The sequence below is a fragment of the Panthera tigris genome, chromosome F3, assembly GCF_018350195.1.
Source record: "Panthera tigris isolate Pti1 chromosome F3, P.tigris_Pti1_mat1.1, whole genome shotgun sequence".
NCBI classification, from domain to species: Eukaryota; Metazoa; Chordata; class Mammalia; order Carnivora; family Felidae; genus Panthera; species Panthera tigris.
Window position 1 is genome coordinate 66,542,039 of NC_056678.1, and position 24,356 is coordinate 66,566,394.

At 59.6% G+C, this 24,356-nt stretch overlaps 1 protein-coding gene and 1 long non-coding RNA gene across 2 annotated transcripts in view; both read right to left on the bottom strand.

The window, feature by feature from the left end:
* KIRREL1 (kirre like nephrin family adhesion molecule 1) overlaps positions 1–19,560 on the bottom strand; it is a 98,268-nt gene extending 78,708 nt beyond the window's left edge. Inside the window, exon 1 of the mRNA XM_042975729.1 lies at positions 19,509–19,560. Coding sequence (XP_042831663.1) covers positions 19,509–19,560 — 52 coding nt within the window. The remainder of the gene's footprint in view (positions 1–19,508) is intronic.
* LOC107179828 lies at positions 7,932–9,316 on the bottom strand. Its single transcript, XR_001510539.2, has 3 exons — positions 9,211–9,316; positions 8,572–8,698; positions 7,932–8,262 (listed from the first exon to the last, which is right to left on the bottom strand). It is a non-coding gene; the product is annotated as an uncharacterized LOC107179828 (long non-coding RNA).
* Positions 19,561–24,356: the final 4,796 nt, after the last annotated feature.

Consider the following 24,356-nt stretch of genomic DNA (forward strand, 5'->3'; position numbering starts at 1 on the left):
AGTCGAGAAAGCCTGTCCAGCCTCATCTGGGGCAGGACGGAGAAGGGCAGCCCCCTGCCAGAGGGGAGGAGACTGGGGGGCGGAGCCCCTTGAGTAAGGGAGGACTAGGCTCCGAGGGAGGACAGACACCGGGTGGAGAAGGGAGAGCAGGGCGGGCTGGAGTCTCGGGCGAGTCCCCCGACAATGGGCAGGAGTCTGGAACCTGCAGCCTGTTACTTAATTATCTCTGAATGGTTTTTGTTCCTGGCTTTAAACATTTACCCCTATTGGGTTTTCTCGGCTTCACCAGGCCTCTATCTCCTTTTCTTTGCGGTTGCCATGGCAACGACTCCAGGCGTACAACCGCTCTCTGATTTTAAATAAAAGTTGAGGTTTCTCTCTCTCTTCCCTCCCCCTCCTCCCTCCCCTTTCTCTCCTGGATGGATGAGGTTTCTCTCTCATCCCCACCCTCCCCTTCACCTTCCTCTGCCCTGCGCCCTCCACCCAGCTGCTTCCTTATCATTAACTCTTCCCTCATTTCCTCCTTCCACCTGTCTCCTCCCTAAGCCCTCCCCGGACCCCTGGGCTCCAGGTGGAGGTTGGAGGGTGTCTGGGGACGTGGGGATCCGGGAGCAGTCCCAGAGAAGTGTCCCCAGTCCTCTCTGGGCCTCCGTGAGCAGTGGGTCCCCGATCTCATCACCCCTCCTCCCAGAAGGGGCCTCCTGGTGTGTGCAGGGGGGAGTGGAGAGGGAGGCCTGTGTTGGGCAGGGGCAGGAACCGCACTGCCCTGTCTGCTCGGGGCAGTGGGTCACCTTCCTTCCTGAGTCCCGGTTTTCACTGCTAACTCAAATCCGCGGTTTTCAAACCTGAGAAGTCTCAGCAGTTACGGGGGTGGGGGAGGGGGAGCGGGGTGCTGGGACACCTGAGACCCGGTCAGTCCTGCCGCCCGGCACCACCGTCCGTCCGGCACCGTGGGCTGTCATCGGCTGTGGCCGAGACACTGCGGTGCTTCTGGAGGAAGCCAGGAGCTCCGGCCACTCCCTGCTAGGGGGCTGCCCGGGTGGCTCTCCCATCACCTGCTGCCCCCTCACTAGCCCCAATCCTGGATAAACAGGCAGGCTGTGGCTGGGGGTGGGGGGGACGACACCTAATCATCTCTGCGGTGGGCAGGGGACCGAACACTTTCCTTCCCCCTGGGTGACAGACAGCAGCCCCTCTCTTCGCTGTCCGGGCTGTGGGTCAAAGGCAAACATCTGGGCGAAGGCAGGAGAGTGGCGTTTTAGAACCAGCTACGGCTCCAAGCAGAGAGGCCGGACCTCCAGGTCTATCCTATCCAGCTCTTCCTCCAACCAGCTCCGTGCTTCCCAAGTGCAGTGAGTTTAATTTTTTTTTTTTAATGTTTAATTTTTTTTGAGAGCAAGAGAGAGAGAGAGTGTGAGTGGGGAGGGGCAAAGAGAGGGAGACACAGAATCCGAGGCAGGCTCCAGGCTCTGAGCCGTCAGCACAGAGCCCGACGCGGGGCTCGAACCCGCGAACCGGGAGATCAGGACCTGAGCCGAAGACTGGCGCTTAACCGAGCCACCCGGGCGCCCCCCCAAGGGCGGCGATTTTAGCCCAGGGGACACTTGCAGACATCCAGACGCTTTGTTATTGTCGCACCTGCGGGTGGGGAGCGCCACTGGGGGAACCACAGGTCCTGAGTCTCAGGGTCCTCCTTGCGGATCGGCGGCTGGCACTCTCCCGAGTGCGGGGTGGGGGTACGGGTGCAAGACCAAGGCGGAGTGGGCCCTTCCCGCCCAGGACGTCACATTAACGTGTACTCACAGACAGGGTTTAGGAGCCCTAGGCTACAATCAGGGAAACGGGCGTGTGTGAGGTGACACAGAAAGTCGGGAGGGACCCTGGAATGTGAACGCGGGTCTCCTGACTACACGCCCAGAACGTGAGGATTCGATTTCACAGTAAGAGCTGCCACGCACAGCGTGCTTCAAGCGTCCCGGGTACCCCGCCAAGTGTCCCCACGGGGCTGTGACACAGTGTGTGCCAAACCCACAAAGCGGGGCACGCTTCTCCAGGTGGGGTGCCCAGCACAGGATCTCGCTGGTCCCAGGCTCGGACCCGCGAGGGGCCTTGGGCGCCACCGCGTCAGCTCCCGGTCTTACAGCCAAATAAACCCCAGAAAGAGAGACGCGGAAACCCCGGGTCACCCGGCCCCCACCTGAGATCAGCTCCAACTACCCTGGAGCTCCCACTGTTTGCGTCTCCCTGGCGACAGGGAGTGAGTGGGGCCCATACGGGAACCACAGTCCCAACACCCAGCGATGGAGGTTGGAGGGCAAGGGGGAGAAACGGCAGGGGGTCAGGAGAGTGGAAAAAGCTGCCTACCGATGGGTTAAGAAATAGAGAACTCAAGCCACCTGGCTGGCTCAGGGTGGAGTGTGTGACTCCAGATCTCCGGGGCCGTGAGTTCAAGCCCCGCGATGAATGTGGAGCCTCCTTAAAATAAAAATTAAAGAAAAAAAGATAGAGAAGTCAGAATCAGGGGCCTGGGCTGGCAGAGGCGGGGGTGGGGGGTGGAGGGGGTGAGAAGGTGGCCCAGGACCCCAGGCCTCTCACAGGGCAGACCCCGACACGGCCCGGGGCCCTCCCAGCCTCCCCGCCCCCCTGGAGCCTCTCCGGGGCTCAGCCCATCGCTTCAAATCGGCTCACAGAGGAGGAAAACAGGCCCAGAAGCTTCTCTGAGGGCCCTGACCCTCGCCGCAGAGGAGGCCCAGGCATGACTTATGAAAGAGGCTGGGGTTTGTTATTTGTTATTTTTGTTTTGTTTTTAACAAAACATAATCCAGGGCCTTGGGGAACTTGCACTCTGGCGGAAAACTGAAAGGTCAGTGCTTTAAATGGAGCCTGTGAAATGAGATAAAGGGGAGGTAAGTCAGGAAAGGCCCCTGGAGGAGGGCGCCCTTCGGAACCTCGGATGCGGGGAGGTGAGCAGCCCAGTAGGGGAGGCTGGGGAGGCGGCGGGTCCCAGCGGAGGCTGCTGTCCTGCAGTCCGCGGAGCTGGTTTTCATTTCTCCCTTCCCCCACAGCCGGGCTCCGGTAGGGCTGAGATGATTAAAACCAAAAGAATTTTAAATGTCGGGAACGCACTCCCCCCCCCCGCACTCCCCCCCCATGCCTGATGCCGTTTGCCTTTTCCCCTCCACCTCCCTCCCTTCTGCTAACTTCTCCTCCTGGGACAGCTGTTTGCCTCACGTCTTTCTTCTGGCCCAGTTTGCGGGGAGGTTTCCCAGTGCCCCCACCAGACCACTTTGTTTTCACTGTGGGGGGGGGGGAGCGCGGGGTGGGGTGTCTTGGGCAGAGGGGAGGGAGGAGGGAAGGGTGGAGGGGCCTTGATCTTGCTGGCGAAAGTTCCCAGAAAAAGAAAAGGGAAGAAATAGCTTTCAGGGAAAGAAATCTGCCAAATGTTTATGTTCCCACAAGACTCTGCAAAATCTTTTCATAGACCAAAGCTGAAGTTCAGGGCGAAGCCAGAGCTTGCCCTTCAGACATGCACACCCGAGCACCCACAGCCCTGTTCCGGGGCCTCCCACCCTCCCAGAGCAGCCAGACAGACCATCCCCACGACAGTGGACGGTGTGTGCACGGGGTGGGGGGTGGGGTCACCCCATGCTTTCCTACCCCAGGTCCAGACCCGGTCCAACAAGGGGGACAAAGTGTGCTTCCTGCCCCCACCCCCGCCCCCAGCTCCACCCTGCTATCTTGGGGGTACCCCAGCTCTGGCCTTCTGAAACCAGTACCCCCCAAAACCAAACTGGAGATCCAGGACCTCACTCAGGAACAATCAGTCCTTTTTGTGAACTCCCACAGCATGGCCAGGAGTTGGAAACCATGCAGCCAGAAAGAATCTTGGGAGATTAACCTTCTGATTTTACAGTAGGAAAGCAGGCCTAGGTCACCGCATAAGGTCACAAACAGGGCTAACCATCCACAGCCAGACTCGCAAGCCAGTGCTCTTTCCATAGTGTCCCCCGCCCGCCCTCCCATACAGACATTCCTATTATAAGGCCCAGGAAGCCAGAGGACTGTCAGAAGTAGCAAGCCAAGGGCGCCCAGGGGGCTCAAAATAAATAATAAAGTAAAAAAAAAAAAAAAAAAAAAAAAAAACCCAGTGGATAGACTTTCCATTAAAAAAGAAGTGACAAGCCATCTGAGACGCGCCACATTTAACCCTTCGGCACAAGGGCTGTGCTGCCCGCAGCAGGCGCGGTGACCGCCTGAGGCCTAGGGATCTGCCACGGGGTGGATCGGCCCTGCCTGGAGCTGGACCCCGAGAAGCTCTGAGCTGAAGCAGGCCCCAGCCTGAGCACGCAGCTGATTCGTGGAAAGGAAACCGTCCGGGCCCAGGCCAGCAGGCTTTGCTCAAGAACGCACCCCAGAAGGAGCAGCGGGTTGAAGGTGAAGGAAAGGACCCTCCCCTCCCCTCTCCCCAGTCTGTAAACAAAGCGCCATGTTTCGCGTGGCTCCGCGGCCACAGGCAAGGTGCTGTCGTGTACTACGGCGGTAAGAGGTATGGGAACACCGGCACCTGCCAAGCACGGTCACATGCCAGGGACGGGGTCTGACGCAGGCCGCCTGTGAGCTTCTCAAAGATGCCCACTCGTCCAAGAAGGAACCGGGACCCAGGTTCTAGGACGACTCCAAGGTCTCACAACTAGCTGAAGGCAGAAAAGGAGAACGGCCCAGTGTCTTTCATTCCAAAGACCAAGCACAGGGTGCCAGGGTCCCAAAGGAAAACTCAACACAGAGGGAAAAACAGACGGATGCTCCCGTCCTCCGTCACCTCCTTGCAGACCTGCAGGAGTCCCGGCCGGACGCACAAAGAGCAGACGCGGTTCGTTCCGCAGCTCCGAGTCCAGCCCCCGAGGGGAAACGCCTCTGTGTCTGGAGCCTCTCAAATCCACCTTCAGACGCCGCTCCGCTCTGCTTGTCTGTGGGGTGGAGCCGGGGGAAAGGAGGTGGGCACCCAGGGTGGACACCTCGCACAGCGGCGACCCCCGCTACAGGTGTGAACGTGGCCTGGGCCGATCCCTCCCCACCCGACCAGATGGCTCATCATCGCCGAGTCACCCCCGTGGGCTTGGGCTAAGCCCCAGGCCCTGTGTCCCTGCTCACCTCCAAACGTACACTTCCCGAGACCTGGGTCCTGCTGGGATGGCGACTCTGCTCGACCATCGCCCCCCAGTCGCCTCTCCATGGCCGCTCGATCCCACCCGCGGGGAAGGAACCTCACTTGGGACCAACTCGTGCTCCCCACTCAGCTTTCTGCCCAGCAACCTGTGCATGTGTCCTGCAGAACTCCTCCTCACCCCTACCAAGTTGAACCCTTACCCCACCTCTACCCTACCCTGCCATGCCGTGCCTCACCCCACCCCACCATACCCTGCCTGGCTGCACCGCTACCCACTCCATAACACCCCTACCCCACCCCATCCCACAACACCCCGGTCCCCATTGAACCCCTAACCAACCCCACCGCACCCCTACCCTAACCGACAACACCCCTGCCCCCAATGGAACCCTACCTCACACCACATACCCCTTCCACTCTGGACCCCTACTCTACCCTACCCCACTGCACCCATACCCTACCCCACCCCACAACACCCCTGCCCGCACGGAACCCCCAACCCCACACCATGTACCCCTCCCCCATCGCACACCTACCCCAACCCACAACACCCCTGCCCCCACTGAACCCCTACCCGACCCCTCCGCACCCCTACCCTACCCCACCCGACAACACCCCTCCCCCTCTGGACCCCTACTCTACCCTACCCCACTGCACCCCTACCATACCCTACGCCACAACACCCCAGCACCCACTGAACCCCCTACCCCACACCATGTACCCCTCCCGCACCGCACCCCTACCCTACCCCACAACAGCCCTGTCCCCATTGAACCCCTACTGCACCCCACCGCCGCCCACAACACCCCGTCCCCATTGAACCCCTACCCCACACCACATACCCCTCCTCCTCTGGACCCCTACTCTACCCTACCCCACTGCACCCCTACCCTACCCCACCCCACAACACCCCTGCCCCCATTGAACCCCTACCCCACCCCTACCCCCACTGAACCCCTACCCCACACCACATACCCCTCCCCCACCGCACCCCTACCCTACCCCACAACACCCCTACCCCCATTGAACCCCTACCCCAACCCACCACACCCCTACCCTACCCCACCCAGGGAGGCTGAAGGAGCCAGCCATGCACAGTTCAGGGGGGCTGCGTCGGGGACCAGGTAGGCTGCCCCCAGGGAGCATACGGCCTCCCTGCCCTGGCGGAGCCTCCTCAGGGCCTGGTGCAGGGCTCCAACTGCTCCATGGGGTGCCTGCTGCTGCCCCAGGCCTCATCCCACCCGCTCCCCCCCTTTCTCGGCATGTCTCTCCCCTTCCTCCCACCCCTCTGCTGCCGGCGTGGAGCAGGAGGTTATGAAAATGAGCTGCGTGCCCAGGAGACTGTAATTATCTGCTAAGTGTGAAAGCCAGAGTGATTAATTAAGAGATAATAAAAAGGAAAGGAGGGCGAGAGGGGGCCTTGCGGCTTTGCTTTGATGATAGAACCTGAGGTGAGCCCAGCAATTAGGGGAATCTTTATCGAGAGTTAGCTATAATCCACAAATTATCAAGCGCCAACTGCTCCAGGACCAGGGCACATTTCACTCCTGCCGAGTGACAGACCTGCAGACGGGGAAGGGCAGCAGGAGGAAGAGGCCGGAGCACCGGCCGGGAGGAGCCTGCGGCTGGCTGGCACCCACAGGCCGGCCAGCAGACTGGCCCGTGCCAGGCACACCGGGCTGGCTACCTCGGAAAAGGGCAGCCGCGGCCCCAGCACCAGTGCCCCAGACACCTTGTTCCTGTCCCCCCGGGGGGCTCCTCCCCCTGGGGGCCGTGCAGCCCTGTCCACCGGGGAGCAGGGCCCCCTCCCGGGGTGCTGGCTGCCTGTTCCGTGGGTGTGTCAGCGGCCCTCCGGTGTGAACGCTGCAGCGGTCACACCTGACAAGGTGACGCCACAGCTCCCAGCTCCCCCCCAGCCTGCAGCCTGCTAGCCTCTGGCAGGCTCCTCTGAGTCTGGCCCTCCCTCTGCCCCGCCAGAGAACCTTCCTAACTGACCCTCCGGCACCCGTATCTCTGCCTCTTCCCGGCAGACACACAACAGGGTTCAACCCCCCGTTTAGACAATCTTCGTACGTGTTTAGACCCGGGAGATGGGGAGCCTATGTCTCCTACTGTAATTAGTTACCCCGTAGCAGAAACCACAGCTCCTCCCTCAAGTCCAAGTACAGAGCTAAGAGTCTGCACCTGTCAGATACGGCCCAGCATCCCAGGGAGATCTCCAAAGGCAGATCCCGATCCTTCCTTCTCTACCCACAGGGAGTTCCGTAGGGATCCACCCAGGCTAGGCTGGGCCGAGGACGTCCCCGTGTGATGCCGAGAGGAAACCGCTCCCGCTCTGAAGCTACAACAGGTCCTGCCCCGGCCAGGGGGTGGGGGGGTTTACCCCATTTCCCCTCCACACCCCCACTGCAGCGGCAGAGGCCTGGCCCCCCGTGGAGGTGAGGGGGGGCCCAGACCATCAGCTAGAGACAGTGGGAAGGATGCCAGAGCCCCCCAGCCCCCAGCTGCTCTGAGCTGCAGAGAGGGGGGGGGACACTAGACAAGTCAGGGCATGGCGGCTCCGGCCCTGATTGGGGACACCGGGAGACCAGCCTTGGTGTTTCCCCGGAAAGCAAATCTGACCCCTGAAGAGACAGCCTGTTCTGGCTCACCAGTGACCTCCCTGGGCTTGCTTCTCCAGCACAAGGAGCCTTCTCTGGAGGTGAGGAGATGAACCTGCCAGGGGAAGACATCATTTATCCACACGGAGAGAATGCTGGGCATTTATTCAGTTACAGCCCCCAGTGAGACAGCTTTCCACGCGGGGGCAGGAAGGCTTCGGGTTAGACGCAGAGAGGAACTTCCCACTTGTCAGGGCCTACTGGCTGTGAAAGTGAGCGAGCACAGAAGGCTACGGCATTTCCTTTCTCCTCCGACAGGTACGGACCCTGAGGTCCAGGTGGAGTCAGGTGAGTCCGATCTGAACAGAGTCTAAACACCTGGCGCTTTCGTAAAGAATCTTCTCTCCGTTTTCACTGCCAACCCAGTTCTCTGTTCCAGGAATACAGGCTGCACGCACCCCTGTGTGCATGGGTAATGGCAGAATGTGTGTGGTTCTGGGGAGAGGGGAGGAGGAAGGAGAATCAGTGCCCATTCCTGCTTCCCCTAGTGGCCGGGATTCCCCAGACATAAGGACTAAGCTTCACCCAGGGAATCGGAACTCTGAAGGCAGAGACAGGTTCTCTCTGCTCCGGCCTGAGGATCTCCCTCGACAGCTGGGGCTCTGCACACGGATACGGGCAGGCGGGAAAGAGCGAGTTAGCTCACCATGTTGGCCCAGCCACCACCAGGTCTGCTGAGAAACTGACCTGCCCAGACACAGGGGCCCCCAAACATGCCCCCAGTTAAGCCTACACACGACCCACCCTGCTTCCCAAATCACACCGCTCGCTCGTGACCCGATGCTTGAGCCAAAGTCAAAGGTCCCGTTTGGTATCTCTGTCGAACTGTGTCTCCCAAATCTCCACCAAACCAAGAGCTGGATTACGAGGACTTTTTTCGTAGAAGAAAAAAAAAAAAAAATGGAGTGGAGATGACCGACTGACTCTGGCATGGAGGGTTTCCCAACAACACCCCGGCTGCTTGCTTTTCAACTCTGCAGCTGGCAGCGGCTGTCCAGGGCAGACGGGAGGGGGGCTGGGGACTGGTGAGGTGCAGGGAGGGGGCTGGGCAGCTCAGGGAGCCCTGGCGGGCACCACCCCTGTCCTGCCCCACAGCCTGCTTCCCTGAAACAAACCTATGGGAGCTCCTAAATCAATGACCCATCCAGGCTCCGCGATACAACAAAGCAGGCTGACAGGTGAATTCATTCACGTAGGAGGATTCTACTGTCCCTTGCCGCCCAGTAGAACACCGAAGGCCTGTTTCTCCAGGGGAAAGCGTCTTCCAACACCTCCCAAAGCAGTCCCAGGACCGGCAGCACCAGCAGCATCTGGGAGCTCGGTGCCGAGGCAGAAACCCCACCTGCCGCAGACCTTCCAAATCACAAGGCGCCGTGTCCGCACCTTATCAAGATCCCCGGGTGTCCCGCCAGCACGCCCAAGTCTGAGAATCCGTTCTAATACGCTGAGCTGAAACCTGCTAGAGAGACAGGGGTGAAGACGACGGGCTTGCTTCCTGGGCACCGCGTTAGGAGTGCTTTTCCAAGCTTCACGTAGGGCCATCGCCCCATTTCACAGATGCAGAAACTGAGGCTCACAACTCCGACCCAGGGCGCTTTCCATCACGCTCGGCCACTGCCTCAGAGCTCCCACCGCACTGCGCCCCAGGGACCATCACCTTAGGAATTTCCGGCATCACGGTTCACCTCCCTCGGCACAGAACCCGGGGACGTCTCTGTATTTGAACTACTCTTGTCCTCTTCACTCTTGTGAGCTGTGAGAAGCAGGCACTGTGCAATATTAATAACTCTGATTTATTGAATAGCTTTTGTGTTCCCCGTTCTGCCCCTTAATACACAGTTCCCTCATTCAGTCCTCACGGCAACCCTCTGAGGTTAGTAGGCACTACTGTACCCATTGCACGGAGGGGCAAACTGAGGCTCCCGGCCGAGTGGCTTGGTCCCGACCACTGGGGCGGCCATCCCCCCTCCGAAGCCCCGGGGCACTCCAGGGGTCACGCAAGTCTGGGGTTGTGTTGAAAGGGGCCAGTCTCCATGACCTGACCCTGGGCGCACAAACCAAATCCCCTAGATACGGGCGCTGCAGCCGTGCTCTCAATTTTCTGCACAAATGGAGAGCGGCGGTGGTGCAGATAATCCAGAAGTCATTTCAACTTGGCTTTGCAATGCGTTCGATTTTTTTTTTTTTTTTTTTTTTTGCAAAGTCAGATTTTCCTTTCTAATTATATTTGGCTCAAACTGACATTAAAATGAGCGTGTATCCCCACTGCACCCACCGCCTGGTGAGGGGCGACTTTCCGGGTGCGTGCAGGGTGATAGGCACCAGAGTCCAGGATCCACAGGGGTGAGGAGGGGTGGGTGCGGCGAGCTTATGGAGCAGCAGCCGTGACCCACAAGCGTGCGGGGAGCGCGGGCACCCCGTCCCGTCCTGCCGAGGGCAGCTGGTGGGTTCCCAGGGAGGCTGGGTCGCAGGCGCAGAGCAAGCCAACTGCTCAGGGTTTGGGATTAAAACCCAGGAGTCCCGCTGTCCTCATGAAAGTCCTTCCGGAGGATGAGGGCACCCAGGCGGCCAAAACCTCAACCTTCCCTCGGGGGCTCCACCCTGCCAGCCTGCCCGTCCCTGGGTTTCCATTCCTTTGAAGATGCCTCTCCCCCCGCCCCCACGGCCACCCCACTCCCAGGTCCCTCTCTCTGCCCCCATCTGCCCATCTCAGCTCCTTTCCTAGTAATAACCTCCCAGTTAAGCGAAATCGAATGGGTAGAGCCATGCAAGCATCTCCTGGCTTGACAATGCTGGGTAATGGAGCGGGCAGGGCCCCAGGCTGTTCCTGGGAGAATTCGGGAAGGAGGGGGAACAACTCGGCTAAGCTGATTACAAGGACAAAGTTAATTTAGAGATGAGCTCCGCTGGGTGGGGTGGGGGTGGGGAGGAGGAAGCTGAACCCCGGAGGTGAGGAGATTTGGGGAAAGTGGGCTTTAGAGAAACAGCCTTTGTTCCTGGAAATCATAATCCTTGGGAGGGACCTCGGCTCCCTCCTTCAGATTCCTCGGCTCCTTCCATCCGGAGCAGGGGGGCACAATCGGGGATTGTCCAGGGCGCTGCATTCCAGAAGCTCCGAAGCTCCGGGCCGCAGCCCCTGAGCCTCACATCTGTGGAGGCGGGCTGTCCCCTCCCCCGGCCAGGCTCCCGGCCGCCAGCCCGCGCTCAGACCTCAGCATTTTTCACATTCCTGCCTCACAACCTTGGTCATATAGTATTGTCACTGTGTTTATCCCGGGACCGGAGAGCCCCAAGGACAGGGACCACACTCCACTTACCTTTCTACCCTGGTGCCTCCTCGAGAGCCAGGCCTGGCCCAGCCATGAAGACAACACTTTGCTTAGCTGCACACAGGCTCCCTCCCCGCTGGTGGGAACCTTCTTCAAAGGTTTCCATTTGATAAAAGGAGCTCAGGGGCTCCCAGAGGTTTGACAATCTCTAGGCTCAGCTCCCAAACACACACACACACACACACACACACACACACACACACACACACACACACATCTGAGGCCACCAGAGGAAACAGCCTGGGCCTGGCCCTCTGCTGCAAGCAGAAGGGACCCCCAGACTCGAGACAGGCCCACCGACAGGCACAGGGGGCCCCCTGACACGGCAGGGCGCTGGTCTGGGTTACCTCCACTGAACTCTGCCCCCACGCATCTCTTAAACCTGAGGGCTCTGCTCATCATCTAGGAGGCTCCCCAACTCAGCTCACACATCTGAGACTTCCCAGGCCAGAAGAGGGACTTCCCCCGGGTTTTCTGCTCACTTCTGACTGGTCAAACCCTGATTACCTGTCTACTTCACCTCTTCGTTGAACTGAAGGGGCCGCCCCAGCAGATGAGGAGTCTAAGAGAAGGGGACGATTTGGTGAGGAGTGAGGTAGGGATCATACTTGACGACAGAAGTCCCTGGCCCCACGCTTCTTACAGGACAGTCTCCGGCCTAACTTTTCAAGACGTTCCGGGTCCGGCCCTGGTCTGTTCTGGATCACCCTGCCTGTTTCTCCCCAACCCAGACACCCAGCTGCAACCAGCCTCAACGGACCTCGCGCATTCTGCAGCCACACCTTGGCTCCAAAGCTCGGCGGGTCTGGTAATGCTCTCCCTCTTCCTGCCACATCCACATCCTGTCCATCCTTAGACCCACCTCCTCCCTGGATCCCTTCCTGGCCTCGTCTGCCCACGCGGCTCCCCTGCCCCGAACGCTCCAGCTCTGACCTGACCCTGCTCTCCCGGCACCTGGAATCCGGCTGTGTGCACATCTTAGCCTCCTGGAGGGGAGAGACCACATGATGTCACTTTTTTTACATGCTTTTTTTTTTTTAACGTTTATTTTTATTTTTGAGAGAGAGAGACAGAGCATGAACAGGGGAGGGGCAGAGAGAGAGGGAGACACAGAATCTGAAACAGGCTCCAGGCTCTGAGCTGTTGGCACAGAGCCCGACGCGGGGCTCAAACTCACGGACCGCGAGATCATGACCCGAGCCGAAGTCGGCCGCTTAACCGACTGAGCCACCCAGGCGCCCCTACATGCTTTTATTTATTTTTGCGTGAGAGACAGAGAGCACGAGCAGGGGAGGGCCAGAGAGGGAGACAGAGGATCCGAAGCAGGATCTCCCCTGATGGGGGGCTCAAACTCATAACCCATGAGATCATGCCCTGAGCTGAAATCAAGAGTCAGACGCTTAACTTTGACGGAGCCACCCGGGCGCCCCATGATGTCCATTTTTAAAAATTTTCCATAATCCCTCCCAGTATGTTTTGGATATAGTAATAAACATTAGTTGATTTAAAAAAAATTAATTCTCCCCATTTGATGGAAAAGGAAACTGAGGCCTACTGAAGTGAAGCCATCTGCACTTAAATCCTGATGTGAGACCTTAAGGGCAGGGATAGGGCTTTATTGGTTTGTGACACCGGTGTCTGGCCCACAGTAGGCACAGAACACATTTCTGCTGCGTGAAGGGACAGAGGGCTGACGCACACCTTCCAGCGAGGGTGAGCTCTCACACTGCTGCAGGAGATAAAGGGCACGGAACAAGAGCATCAGACGCCCAGTCCAGAAGAATCTGCATCCCTCACCTGGCATGGGGTGGGACAGCCTCCTGGGACAGCCCCACCCTGCTGTCCCTTCTCTGTCTCAAAACCAGGCCCAGCTGCCTTCTGGGAGATACCCTAACCACCCCCCCACCCCAACCCACACACACACTGTCCCAGAGCCAGCCTCCAACCTCCCCCCAACAGGAATGAAGCCTGAGCAGGAACAGAATTTGCTAGAGAGGGCTAGAGATTTCCACCCCTGGATTGAAGACCCTTCATTCCGAGGAGGGTGGCTGGCTGCAAGGCCCATTTATTTCAATATGATCCCAATTTTGTTAAATGGGCTCAAGGAGGGCAGAGAGGAATGAGGCGGCAGTCCCCCGAGACTACAGAGGTTAATAAAAGTTGGTGGAGAAATTAAATGTGGAGGGAGGGAGAAAGTGGGAGCTCGGGGAGCCCATGGGGTGCGGGGGGGGGGGGGGCGAGCGGGAGGGAGAAGAAGCAAACCTTGACATCCGCGATGCCCCGGAGCTAGAGCGGCCTTCGCCCTGGGCGCTCAGAGGACCTAACCGGGGCGGCACAGGCAGATGTCAGAGCTGGGGGCTGCGGGATAGAGGGGCTGGAGGCACAGAACCGGAACCGCGGGGTCCTGACACGCTTAACCTTGCTTGGAGCGTGGGCGTCTATCACGGGGGACCCAGAGCACGCCGGACAGAGGAGCTGCAGTGCCTTCAAGGACGCGCGTGGTACCCAGAAACGTGGCCACGCCGCACACCAGCGCTCTGCTGGACGGACAGGCCGTGTCCACACGCGTCTGGGGGCGAGAGACGGGTCCTTGACACGTGTACGTGGGGGCGGGGTGCGTGCGCGCACGTGCGGACCGGCACACACGGTGGAGGCGGGCCTGCGTCCCCAGACTTGCAAAGCGCTGACCTTCAGGGACCGTTCTCCTGAGAATATTCCCGACCCTACCCCAACTTCCCTGCTGGGGCCTGGGCTCTGTCGTCTCCGACAATCTGCTTAACTTCTTCGTGCGTCTATAACACGAGGATACGAAGCTCCCACCTTTAACAGACTGTCGGTGTCAGGTTAGGTGCTAACGCGTACAAAACACAACGTGGGTCTGCCACAGAGGTGAATGGCCTTCTCCCTCACTTGGGGTGAGCCCCGAGCCCCGAGACTGCCTTTTCCTTGGCCTCTCACATTTCAGGATCAACCACACGGCTGGCTGCGTCCTTCTCCTCCACTGCTGAACCACCCAGCCCCACACCCCCAGCCGTTTCCAGAGCCCCTAGGAAAACGGCCTGGAGGCTGGGGGAGGAACCAAGCAGGAGCAGGGAGATCGGGAAAGGGCCAGGCTTTCTCAGCTCAGGGGGGAACGGAGAGGGATCTCCCTACCCTCAGCTGGAAGGAGCCCCTAGAAATTAGAGAGATGACGGAACTTGCCCCATCCTTCCGTCCGGCCCAACCTCTGCTCATAGCAAGTCATTTAAGTTTTCAGTCTGTTTTCTCATCTATCAAATGGAGGAACAAGAACTACCCTGCCCGCATCACAGGCTGGTCATATATCTCTATTAAATGAGATAGTACATGTGAAAACGTTGAAATTGGAAGGCACAACACAAACCCACAGTTAAAGACTCTCGAGGTAGGACAGATGGAAAACCTCCTTCTGACAGAGGGTGCGCACAGCTGTGACCCCCACGGAATAAGACAGGAGAGCCATCAAGGCAGGGCGGGGAGATGGAGAGAGGCCAGCCACCAGGAGAAGCCCGCCCGCCACTGAGGGCAGGAGGAGAGGAGGCCGCCTGTCCCTCTGGGCTGCCCCAGCTCCAAGGGGCCCCCCTGCACTCGTGTGCACGTGCAGGTGCCTGGCAGAGGGACACAAAGAGAGTTTTAATCTGGGATCTAACACCTAAGGTAGGGCCTTGAACAAGTTAATTAAACTCAGCCTCGGTTGCTTTATCTCTAAAATGGGGGGGGGGGGGCGGGGGCGGACATTAACTTCACAAGGCCGATAAAAGGCAGAAGGGATAATATGCAAAACACACAGTAGGAATTCAATAAAAGGTAATTTTGATGCTGTGGTGTGGGGTCCACTCCCACAAGCACTTTTCACCCATGCTTGGCCAGGCATCTCGAAGCGGACCGGAACAGGCCACCCCAGACCCCAGCCTCCGTGCCTGCCGGGAAGGGCCTGGCTTGGAGGTGGCCTACCTGGGATCCCACCCTGTGCCCTCGCTCAGTGCTCGGCCCTTGCCTCTGTATGACCCTGGACCTCTCAGGAGTCAGCCTTGCACGGAGCCCCCCAGTGTAGTTCACAGACCTACCTGCAAGGCTGTGCTCAATATTAGAAACAAACACAGGTCTGCAACCCTCTTTATCTGCCAAGTAAAATCCTTTTGAAAAGAGCCACTTATAAACACCATCGTACCATCCAAGAAAAACCACTCAATACCAAAAATTGTGGAAAGACAGAATTTCCGAATGAAGGATTGTTCTTAAAATGTGAATGAGTTTACCTTCATGGGATGCTCATTCTCTTTCCTCCCGAGTTCCCATTCCACTCAGGACCAGGAAAGACCTGTGCCGGTCCAGCCTCTGTCCCTGCGGCCACGTGGGGTCCCTGGACTGGGGCAGGGGCAGGGCGGAGGGTGCAGGCTCTGAGGTCAGTTGGTTCCCACAACTACCAATAAGACACTTAACCTGTTAAACCTCAATTTCTCATCCATGAAGGGGGGATAATTACAGAGCTGACCTCAGGGGTTGCTGCACAGATTAAATTAGATAATGCATAGCAGGTAGTTAGCACAAGGGCTCCGTAAATGATCGCTGTTATTTCCGGCCTCAGAAATGCGGCCGCCTCAGCCGAGTGTCCACTCCCCACTGCCCTCAAGAGCCCTGCATCCTTCTCCCTCGAAGGCCGGCCTCCTGCTCCACTCTGCTTTCTTCCCAGCCCCACAGCTTTCCGAGGTCTCTGGCCAGCTGAGGCTGCGGGTCCCCCTCCTGGGTCGGCCACAGCCCAGTCCTCTCCGGGAGAGGTCCTCGAGGGGGCGCCGAAGGTCAGGACAGGAGCCCGAGCAGCTGGAGGGAGCACAGAGAAGCATAAAGAGGAGACCGAGGAAGGCACACACAGCCCACCTGCCGGGCACTGCCGTCCCCCTGACGGCTGCCCTCCTGAGCACCTCTGTCTGGGCCAGACGTCGGTCCGCGCCCTGACGCGCACGCACGGCACATTTAACTGCCATCCTGACCCCTCGAGGCGCAGTTTCTGGCCTCGCCTTACCGACGGGCAGAGTGAGGCCCAGAGAAGGCGCATACCTGGTTCAAGCTGACGTGACGCGTCCACCAAGGGGCCGAGCCCGCGACGTAATCACCGTTTCCTACTGCGTCCTTCGGACCCTGACACGTGCATCAGACCAATCAATTGATCAGACATTCAAGGGCGCTTACTGAGGGCGGAGCGCTGTGTCAGAGACGAGAGATGGAGGCGAGACGGAGACCTGGTCCCCGAGGGTACGCAGGCCAGAGGAGCTCGCATCAGAGCCCTGGGCTCTCAAGACAAGGGGTGACGGGAGTGTGGCAGACAGCACCGGCTTCCTCGCCCCCACCCCGCCGGAGAACCAACGGCAGGGCAGGACAACCGGTCAGCGGCCTGGTGACCAGCAGGAGGTGGGAGCGAGGGCCTACAGGCCTCCTCCTCTGGTCCGAGGTTCTCTGGAATCCAGGGTGATGCCAAGCCCAGAGCAGTGGGTTCACAGCCTCCCTTCAGCTCCAAGTGAGTGGAAGGTGGAATCCAATCAAGGTCACAGGGGGGCCTGGCGTCCTGATTTCTGCCTGTCTCCCCACCCTCGGGGCCTGCTCTGGGCTGGGCGGGCAGAAGTGGGGCATCCTGGAGCCTGCGTGCAGCTGTCCCCTCGACAGCGGATTCCCCACTACTGGTCTTTCCAGACTCCTGTTCTCGCCAGGATGGAGCAGCACTGAGGCACTCTTCTCTTTGCTCCTCACCCCCCTGCCAAGGTGGCTGGGGGGCCCTGGGGACCTCTGGGGGCTGGAGGGACTGACTTTCCTCCTACCTCCCCCTCCATCCCCTGGAGGCAGCTCCCGCCCCGAGCCAGCCTGTCAGCCCACATTGCTCTGATTAGCTATAATCTTTCTTTTTCAATTTCTCCTCCCCGAGACTGGGGAGCGAGAAAATCTCCCAGAAAATGAATAAATATTTCAATTTTCGGCGCAATCAGTCTGAGGAGCCGGCACATGATGGAAACGGGGGGAAGGATAATGGTTTTCATTTAGATAAGATACAGAAAATTATTTAGTGAAAAATGAAGATTGATGAAGCCCATTGAAATTCTTTAAAATACGATTTTTATTTCTCTGCCTGGGCTGAGTCTCTCCCTACCCCCCTGCCCCCCCTCAATATGACTGCCTTCTGCTCCCTTCTCCCCTTTTCCCCACCAGCCTCCCCCCACCCTGCACCCCTCTCCCCCATTCCGTCTCCACCTCCCCTAGTCCCTGACCTGGACCTCTGTCTTTCTAAGGATGGAGGCCAAGGAGAGGTCACCCACCCTGTGAGTATCTCCGTGTCCCCAGGTCCCCGCTCCTTCCCTCCCTGCCAGCCCCCCAGTCCCTCCCCCCAGGAACCGCCAGCGGTGACTTCCTCTCCCCTCTGTCCATTTTCCCCCTTCCTTTTCTTTGGCACCCCTCCCCCACACAAATACTTTGCACACTCCGTCGGGTCTCGCTTTCAGCCCAGTCGGAGGCTCGGAGGCGGGAGGTGGGAGCTCAGCTCGCCCGACCCTCCCCCTCCCCAGAGGGAGAAAGGCCCACAGCACACCCCTCAGTCTCTGACCGTTTAGTCCCCGATTCAATCCACAAGGCTCTCCTGTTTGCTAACCGCACCTTTTGTTCCTTGAAGCTCATTTTGTTCCGTACTGCTGACATGCCACAGGGCTGCGGGACCGGGGACAGATGCCCGCTTGCCCCCAACACGCGCTGATACTGACCCAGCCGCCCTCCGCCCCCCCCCCCACCCCCCTAGCAGCCAGCCCAACAAAGTCAGAACTTAAGTCATCTTCCCAACTTTCTGCCAAGTGGCTGCTGGGCCTGCCAGCCTCAGGGCCAGGCCTCCTTCCCCAGCACCGCCTCCCACCCCACTCACACCCAGGATGCACACCCTCCCCCGGGTCTCAGGCTGGCGTTGGGGGGCTTGGGGGCCCTTACTGGAAAGATGAATCAAAACCAGCCCTCCACTAAGTCGGCCAGGCTTTGCCTTGGGAGCTGGGGAGGGGCCTGGTAAGGAGAGGAGGGGTCCAGCACCACATCCCACCCCTAAACACACACACACACACACACACACACACACACACACACACACACACACCAGCCCCGGAAGGGAACTGAGAACAGGGCAAAGCCTGAGGGGATTCTGCCCAAGCTGACTTCCCCTCCACCCGAAAAGAGACCACCTCCTCCATGATGTCGTCTGTACATCCCCATAGGTGTCTGCCTATATGAACGTCTGTTCAAGTTTCTTTGTTTGCTGGAGGGCCGGTATCTGTAGAAGGGCTTCAGCGTGTGTGTGGCATGTCCTTGTGAATGCCCGCCTGCACACACGCGGCGTGTCTGGGTGAGTTTTGATATGTTTGGGTGCATGAATGTGCAAGCCGACACGGGGGAGGAATGTGTGTTCCCCAGGGTGTCAGTGTCTTTGTGTGTGTGTCTGTCTCGGCTTGGGAGATGCTTGTGGGTGTATCTGTCTCAGTAGGTGAGCAGTCTGTCTCCGGGTCTATGACTGGTTTCTGGTGCCTGGGTGTCAGCTCTATTTTTGGCAGGGGGCGGCTAGCTCGGGCAGGATTGACTCTTAGAGTGAGACCCAGGAGGCGAGGGTGCACACCCACAGACCCCGGTGCTGGCTGAAGCCTGGGCCCTGCCGTGCCCCCAACCCCCAGCCTCAAGATACACGACCATTCTCATCTCCCCCAGCCTCTCCCCTGCCAGTTCCAAAGAAGCCCCCCCAACATCAACACTTTCCCGACCCCAAGTGGGATGTGACCCCCCCCCAGTGCACCCCCCCCCCGCGGCATTTCCAGCCAACCCAAGCTGCCTTTGGAAGTCGCTCCCCAGCCGGCGCCTCCGCGGGCAGGGGTCCCAGCAGAGCCCCCCCTTTCCGGCAGCCCTCCCCTCCTCCAGAAGGGGCGGCCCAGGCAGTCTGGAGCCCCCCCCTCCCCCCCCCCCCCCGCCACACACACACTCAGGGGCTGATCTGGAGTCGGGATTCCCTTCGCCGCATCTTCGGGAGCCGGGTCCCCAGCTTTCCACGCACCTCCCACCCCAAATCTGAAATCCCACCCTCCTCCTCCTCCCCCCATCCCCCCGCAGGAACCGGGCGTGCGGACTCCGGGCCTCGGCCGGCAGAGGCGGGGAGGCTGCCGGAGGCTCCGGAGGGCGCCGTGCGCGTTCGGGTCCCGCGACGGCCCGACCCCCGCGCCCGCGGCCGGGGACAACTTGGGCGCCTCCGCGGGAAACTCGGGCCCGCGCCCCGGGGGGGCGGGCTGCCTGGCCGGCGGGTCGCCGAGCGCAGGCGGAGGGGCTTACCTTGGGAGAAAGTGTCGGAGAGAGTGAGGATCCAGACGAGGAGGCTGAGCATGCTGCCCGCCGCCCGCCGCGCCGGGGCCCCGAGTTGGCGGCGGAGCGCGGGGCGCGGGCGGGAGGAGGCGGCGGGGCCGGAGCCCGCCCCCGGCCCTGCACACGCGCGTGCACACGCGCACACACACTCGCACGCGCGCACCCCCGCGCGCACCAACTCACTTCCCCGGCCCGCGGCCCCCTCCCTCCCGGCCCCTCCGGCCCGCGCGGTCCCGCCCTCGCCCCGGCCCTCCCGCGCCCGGTGCCGCCGCTCGCCCAGCTCGCGCTCTCCGGGGCTCTTCCGCTCTCCGCTCCTCCGGGCCCTCCCCTCCCCTCCCTCCCTCCCCGCCCCTCCTGACGTCTCCTCCCCCAGCCCTCCCCCAGCCCTCCGGCCCCCGGCGCGCACGCACACCCCTCCCCGGGACGAAGATGCCCGCGGCGCGGGACCCGGGGTGGGGGGGGGGGGGGACGCGGGACCGGCCACCGCGCCCCGCCCGTCACACTCACTGGCAGGGGCTCCCCGCTGCCGAGGGGGCGGCCGGGCGAGTACCTGCCCGTGGGCCGGGGGATGGCTTTGATGGGGAGGCCGTGTGCGTGCATGTGTGTGTCTCGGGGGGGGGGGCGGGGGGACGCGATGGGCAGGTGGTGGGTCACGGAGTCAAAAAGCACAAAATCCTTGGGGTTTTTTTTTGTTTTTTGTTTTTTGTTTTTTTCTCTTGTTGATCCCACACCCGGAATCTAAGCCCTAGATTCTCCAAATTGGGAATTCTCAAATGGCTAATGAATCCCGGGGTGGGGAGCGAAGCGCTCCTCTCCCCACCTACAAAACCCGGGGCTGGGCACCGTGAGCCGCTTCCCGGGGCCACCTGGAGCGCTGCCCTGGCCTCCCCCGGCACACAGTGGGGCCAGCCTCGGTGTCGCAGCCCGCAGCCGGCCGGGCAGGGGCGCAGGGGCCTCCTGCCTTTGTTCATCCTGGGTGGTACCGTCCAGCGGGAGAAGTAGCCAACTCCACGGCTGGGAAGGGCCACGGGGAGGGCAGCCACGCGAGGATCTCTAAGCACGGAGGAGCTGGGAGATCCTTGGGCTTGAGAGATGCGGGAACTGGGAGGGGAGGGAGCTCCTGGTGAGAGGAACGGGGGGCCTCCCGTAGGCGCCTCCTCTTTCCTATGAGCCCAGCTTGGCGACCAGCTCCCTTCCCAACCCCAACCACAGAGGCTTCTGCTCACAGTGTCGTTGGGGGTGCCTGGACGTCTGGGTCCCGAGAGAGGAGCTGAGGGGAAGCCACAGAAGTTGCACAGGAATCGCACAACTTTAGAGTGCTCTGTTGGTCTAGAGAGCTTTCCACTTCTTTCCACCAGATTCTCGGTCTCCTGGGTCCCTAAAACTACCCGCCAAGAATTCCGTTTCGGCCCTCTGAACGCAGGCGCGTGGCTCTCCGGTGCCCTCTGCCGGCGCGAGGCGGTTTCTTCCAGGAACCTGACCCCGGGCTGAACGGTCCAGACACATCCGCACACAACTGGAGGGCACAGATACTCAGGCAGAGAGACACGCGAGCTCGTATTCAGAAGCGTATTGTGCACAGACACAGCGAAACCTTCGTGTGCGCAAAAGCACATATGCACAGGCAAACCCACAGTGTTAATAAAAGCCATACCCAGCCCAAAGAAATAGGCGTATAATCGTAAATACATTCAAACGGCCACACACCAATGTGCAGACACATAAGGGCTTTTCGCTTACTCGCTCATTAATCATGCATTCCACAGATATTTCTTTCGTGCCTGCTTGTGTGGCAGTCGGAATTGCAGGCCTTGGAGATACAACCATGACATACACACACACACACACACACACACACACACACACAGTCCCTCCCTCCCTCATCATGTTCCATTCTGGAGGGGAGGAAGAGGCGGTAGAAAAATACAAAATATAGCAGGTTGTAGTAAATGCTGTGGGAGACCAACAGTAATAAGGAAAAGCTGCTGTGCTGTAGGAAATTGAGGGATTCGGGTATTCAGGCATCTGAGGGGGAGAAAATAGCAGGTAGGTGGTAACAGCTGATGCAAAGGCCCTGAGGTAGAGGTATTCTGGGCGTATCAGTGAGGCTGCCTTTTCTCCTTTTCAGTCTGCATAAAGGTACAGGAAAGGGAGGCCCCCGGTGGTAGTTATTTAGGGCAATGTTGAGAAGAAAAAGCCCAGAAGTGAGGGAAGAGAGTATTCTCAGCTTCTCTTTGCCCACCTTCTCCTGGCTTCTGTTCGGGTTTGACGGTGAGCCTCAGCGTGAAGAGGGCCCGAGTTTTCAAAACTTATCTCTTTGTTGCCTCGAAACCCCAGCAGCAGCAGAACCAAATTCGCCCAGCCAAAGCAGTAACGTCACCTGTCTTGCCCAGCCCCTTAACCCTCCTTCCGCCTCTCTCTTCAATCTCAAATCCTGACCAGCTCAGTTCATAGCAAACACGCTTCTCCAGAATCCCCTCCACGTAAGCCATTCGGCATCCCAGATTCCAGTGCTGAAGTCCCCAGCTCCCACCAGTGGCCCTCAGCGCGAGCGGTGACAGAATCTCCTGAGAAGCTTTTTAAACACAGCAGTGCCTTGGCCTCACTTCCAAAGATTGATGGTTCTAGGGTGAAGCCCAAAGCACTGGTATTTTTAAACATCTCCCCAGGTGAATCCAACGGGCAGCCAGGGTTGAGAAGCAATGCCCTCTGCAAGCCGGCGTTCCGCGAGGGCACCGGCCCTACCCTCCAGCATCGCTGCTGATTGACGGTCCCCCATCACCGTCCTCCCCTTCGGCCCCCTACCTTTGTTCCAGTCTCTTCTCTCTGGCACCAGTGTTCACAATTTTAATTAAATTAACTGAGTCTCCTAGAGTCTAATCACATAACTCGCATCAAACTGGGGGCATCCTGGGGCTGAGCCCCCAGTGACAGGCGGATGTTCCCAAAGGCAAAGCCTGTGTCTTTTCCATCAGACTAGACATACCTCCCCAGGACTGCATATCGGCACCCCCCCCCATCAGGGGCCCCTTGGGGGCAAGGGCTGTGCGTGTCCCCTCAGCCTGCAATTTCCCGAGGGCAAGGAAGAAACTGGGGAGCCCCTCTCCCCAACAGACGGACAGCGCATGGACCGGGAAACCAGCCCGGGAGGATCCTCATCCAGATCTGTCCCTCACTTTCTGTGTGATCTCGGCAGTTTACTTACCTAACCTCCACGTCCTTGGCTTCTTCGTCTGAAAACAGGGATAAGAGCACTTACCGCGGAGGGGGTTGGAGGGATTAAGTGAGTCAGTATTTGTGCAGCTCTTAGCGCTAGGCACACAGCGCGAAGGAGACGCTGGCTGTGACTATTTTCTCTGTGGGAGCTCCCAGAGCGGGGACTTTCGAACCTTCCTTCTGCTGGATTGGTGTCTGTCCTCGGACACAGGGCCCTGCCTGGACAGAAGTGTGCCCGCCTGGAGGCGGAGGGAATAACCCCCGAGGACGCACCTTCACCCAGAAAAAGGAGAGAAGCGGCCCAAGGTTATATATGGAGTTAAGAGAAATATTAACTTTTTGAGCACAAAAGCAAAAAGTTCAGGGGGTCAGAAAGAGTGAGCAGGAAGGCAATTTATGACCATCCACAGGAGACGCCACCCTGAGAGACAGAAATGAATGCTTTGTTTCAATGAGGGCTGAGGACAGCAGAACAATTCTATAAATTGTCCTCTTTCCCCCTAGAAGGGGCGAAGGATGGTGTTCCTGCTGCTTTTGCCAGAGACGCAGAAGAGAGGGGCCGAGATCCTGATTTTCAGCCTGGAAAATAACCTGAGGCCCCAGAGCCAGGGGCCGTCATGTCCGCACCCCTGGCAGAGATTGGAGGCCAGAGCCGCGAGCGCAGCCCTCCTCCTCCTCCAAAACTGCTCCCAGCACAGAGGCTTCTCTGGGTCCCTTCCCCACTTTCCCGCCCTCCGGCTCCAGTGGCTGCATAAACCCTTCCGGGTGTCAGGCCTGGGGTTCGGCTTTCCGGCCGACACAAAGGCCCACTTTCTCCTGTTCTCTTTCTCCGTAGGATGAGATTTGAGAGGTACGAGAATAACAGCAGAGCCCGAGGACAGCCTCACCGGCCGTGGGGAGAGACTCCGATCTGCACCGTGAGGGCAGGAAGAAGGGCCACCTCAGGGGACCCTTGGGGGAGGTGGACAAGGAGGTCAGGCTGGCGGGTGGGGCTAGGGTGTCAGCGGGACCTGAGGGAGCAGTGCTCCCCTTGAAGCAGGACTAAAGGCCAGACCCAGAAGGGACTGCCTGCTGAGGAGCAATGTCCACGGTATCGAGGGACAGGTCTGAGTGGCTGGGAGCTGCTCCCAGGCGGGGCTCAGAGAGGGTGACCTTGGCAGAGACAGGCTCCCAGGGGTTGTTTCCCGCCCGCCAGCCTCGAGGGCGAGCCCCTGCGCCCCATCCCTTCCCAGCCGTTCAGCCCTTCCCTTTCCGGCCCCTCAGATTGCAGCTCCAACGTGGGGAGACAGTTTGTGCTAAATGGACCGGTTATCTCATGTTTGATGTAATGAGGATTTCATGGCCTCAACTCCCAGGGATCGAAAGACCCCCTGCTTCAAATGAGCAGCCCAGCTGAGACCAGCTCGGGGAAAGGAGAAGGAGGTTCAGGTTCAGGGGCGGGGGCACTGAGCGGGGTGAGGGGGTGTGGGCGCCGAGGAAGGGAGAGCAGGGAAGAGACTAATTAGGAAAAAATGGAAACAGTAACGTGAGCCAGTGACGCAAACACCCAGCCTCAGAACCAGGAGGGCCCCAGACAACTGGGAGTCCAGTCCTCGCTGGAGA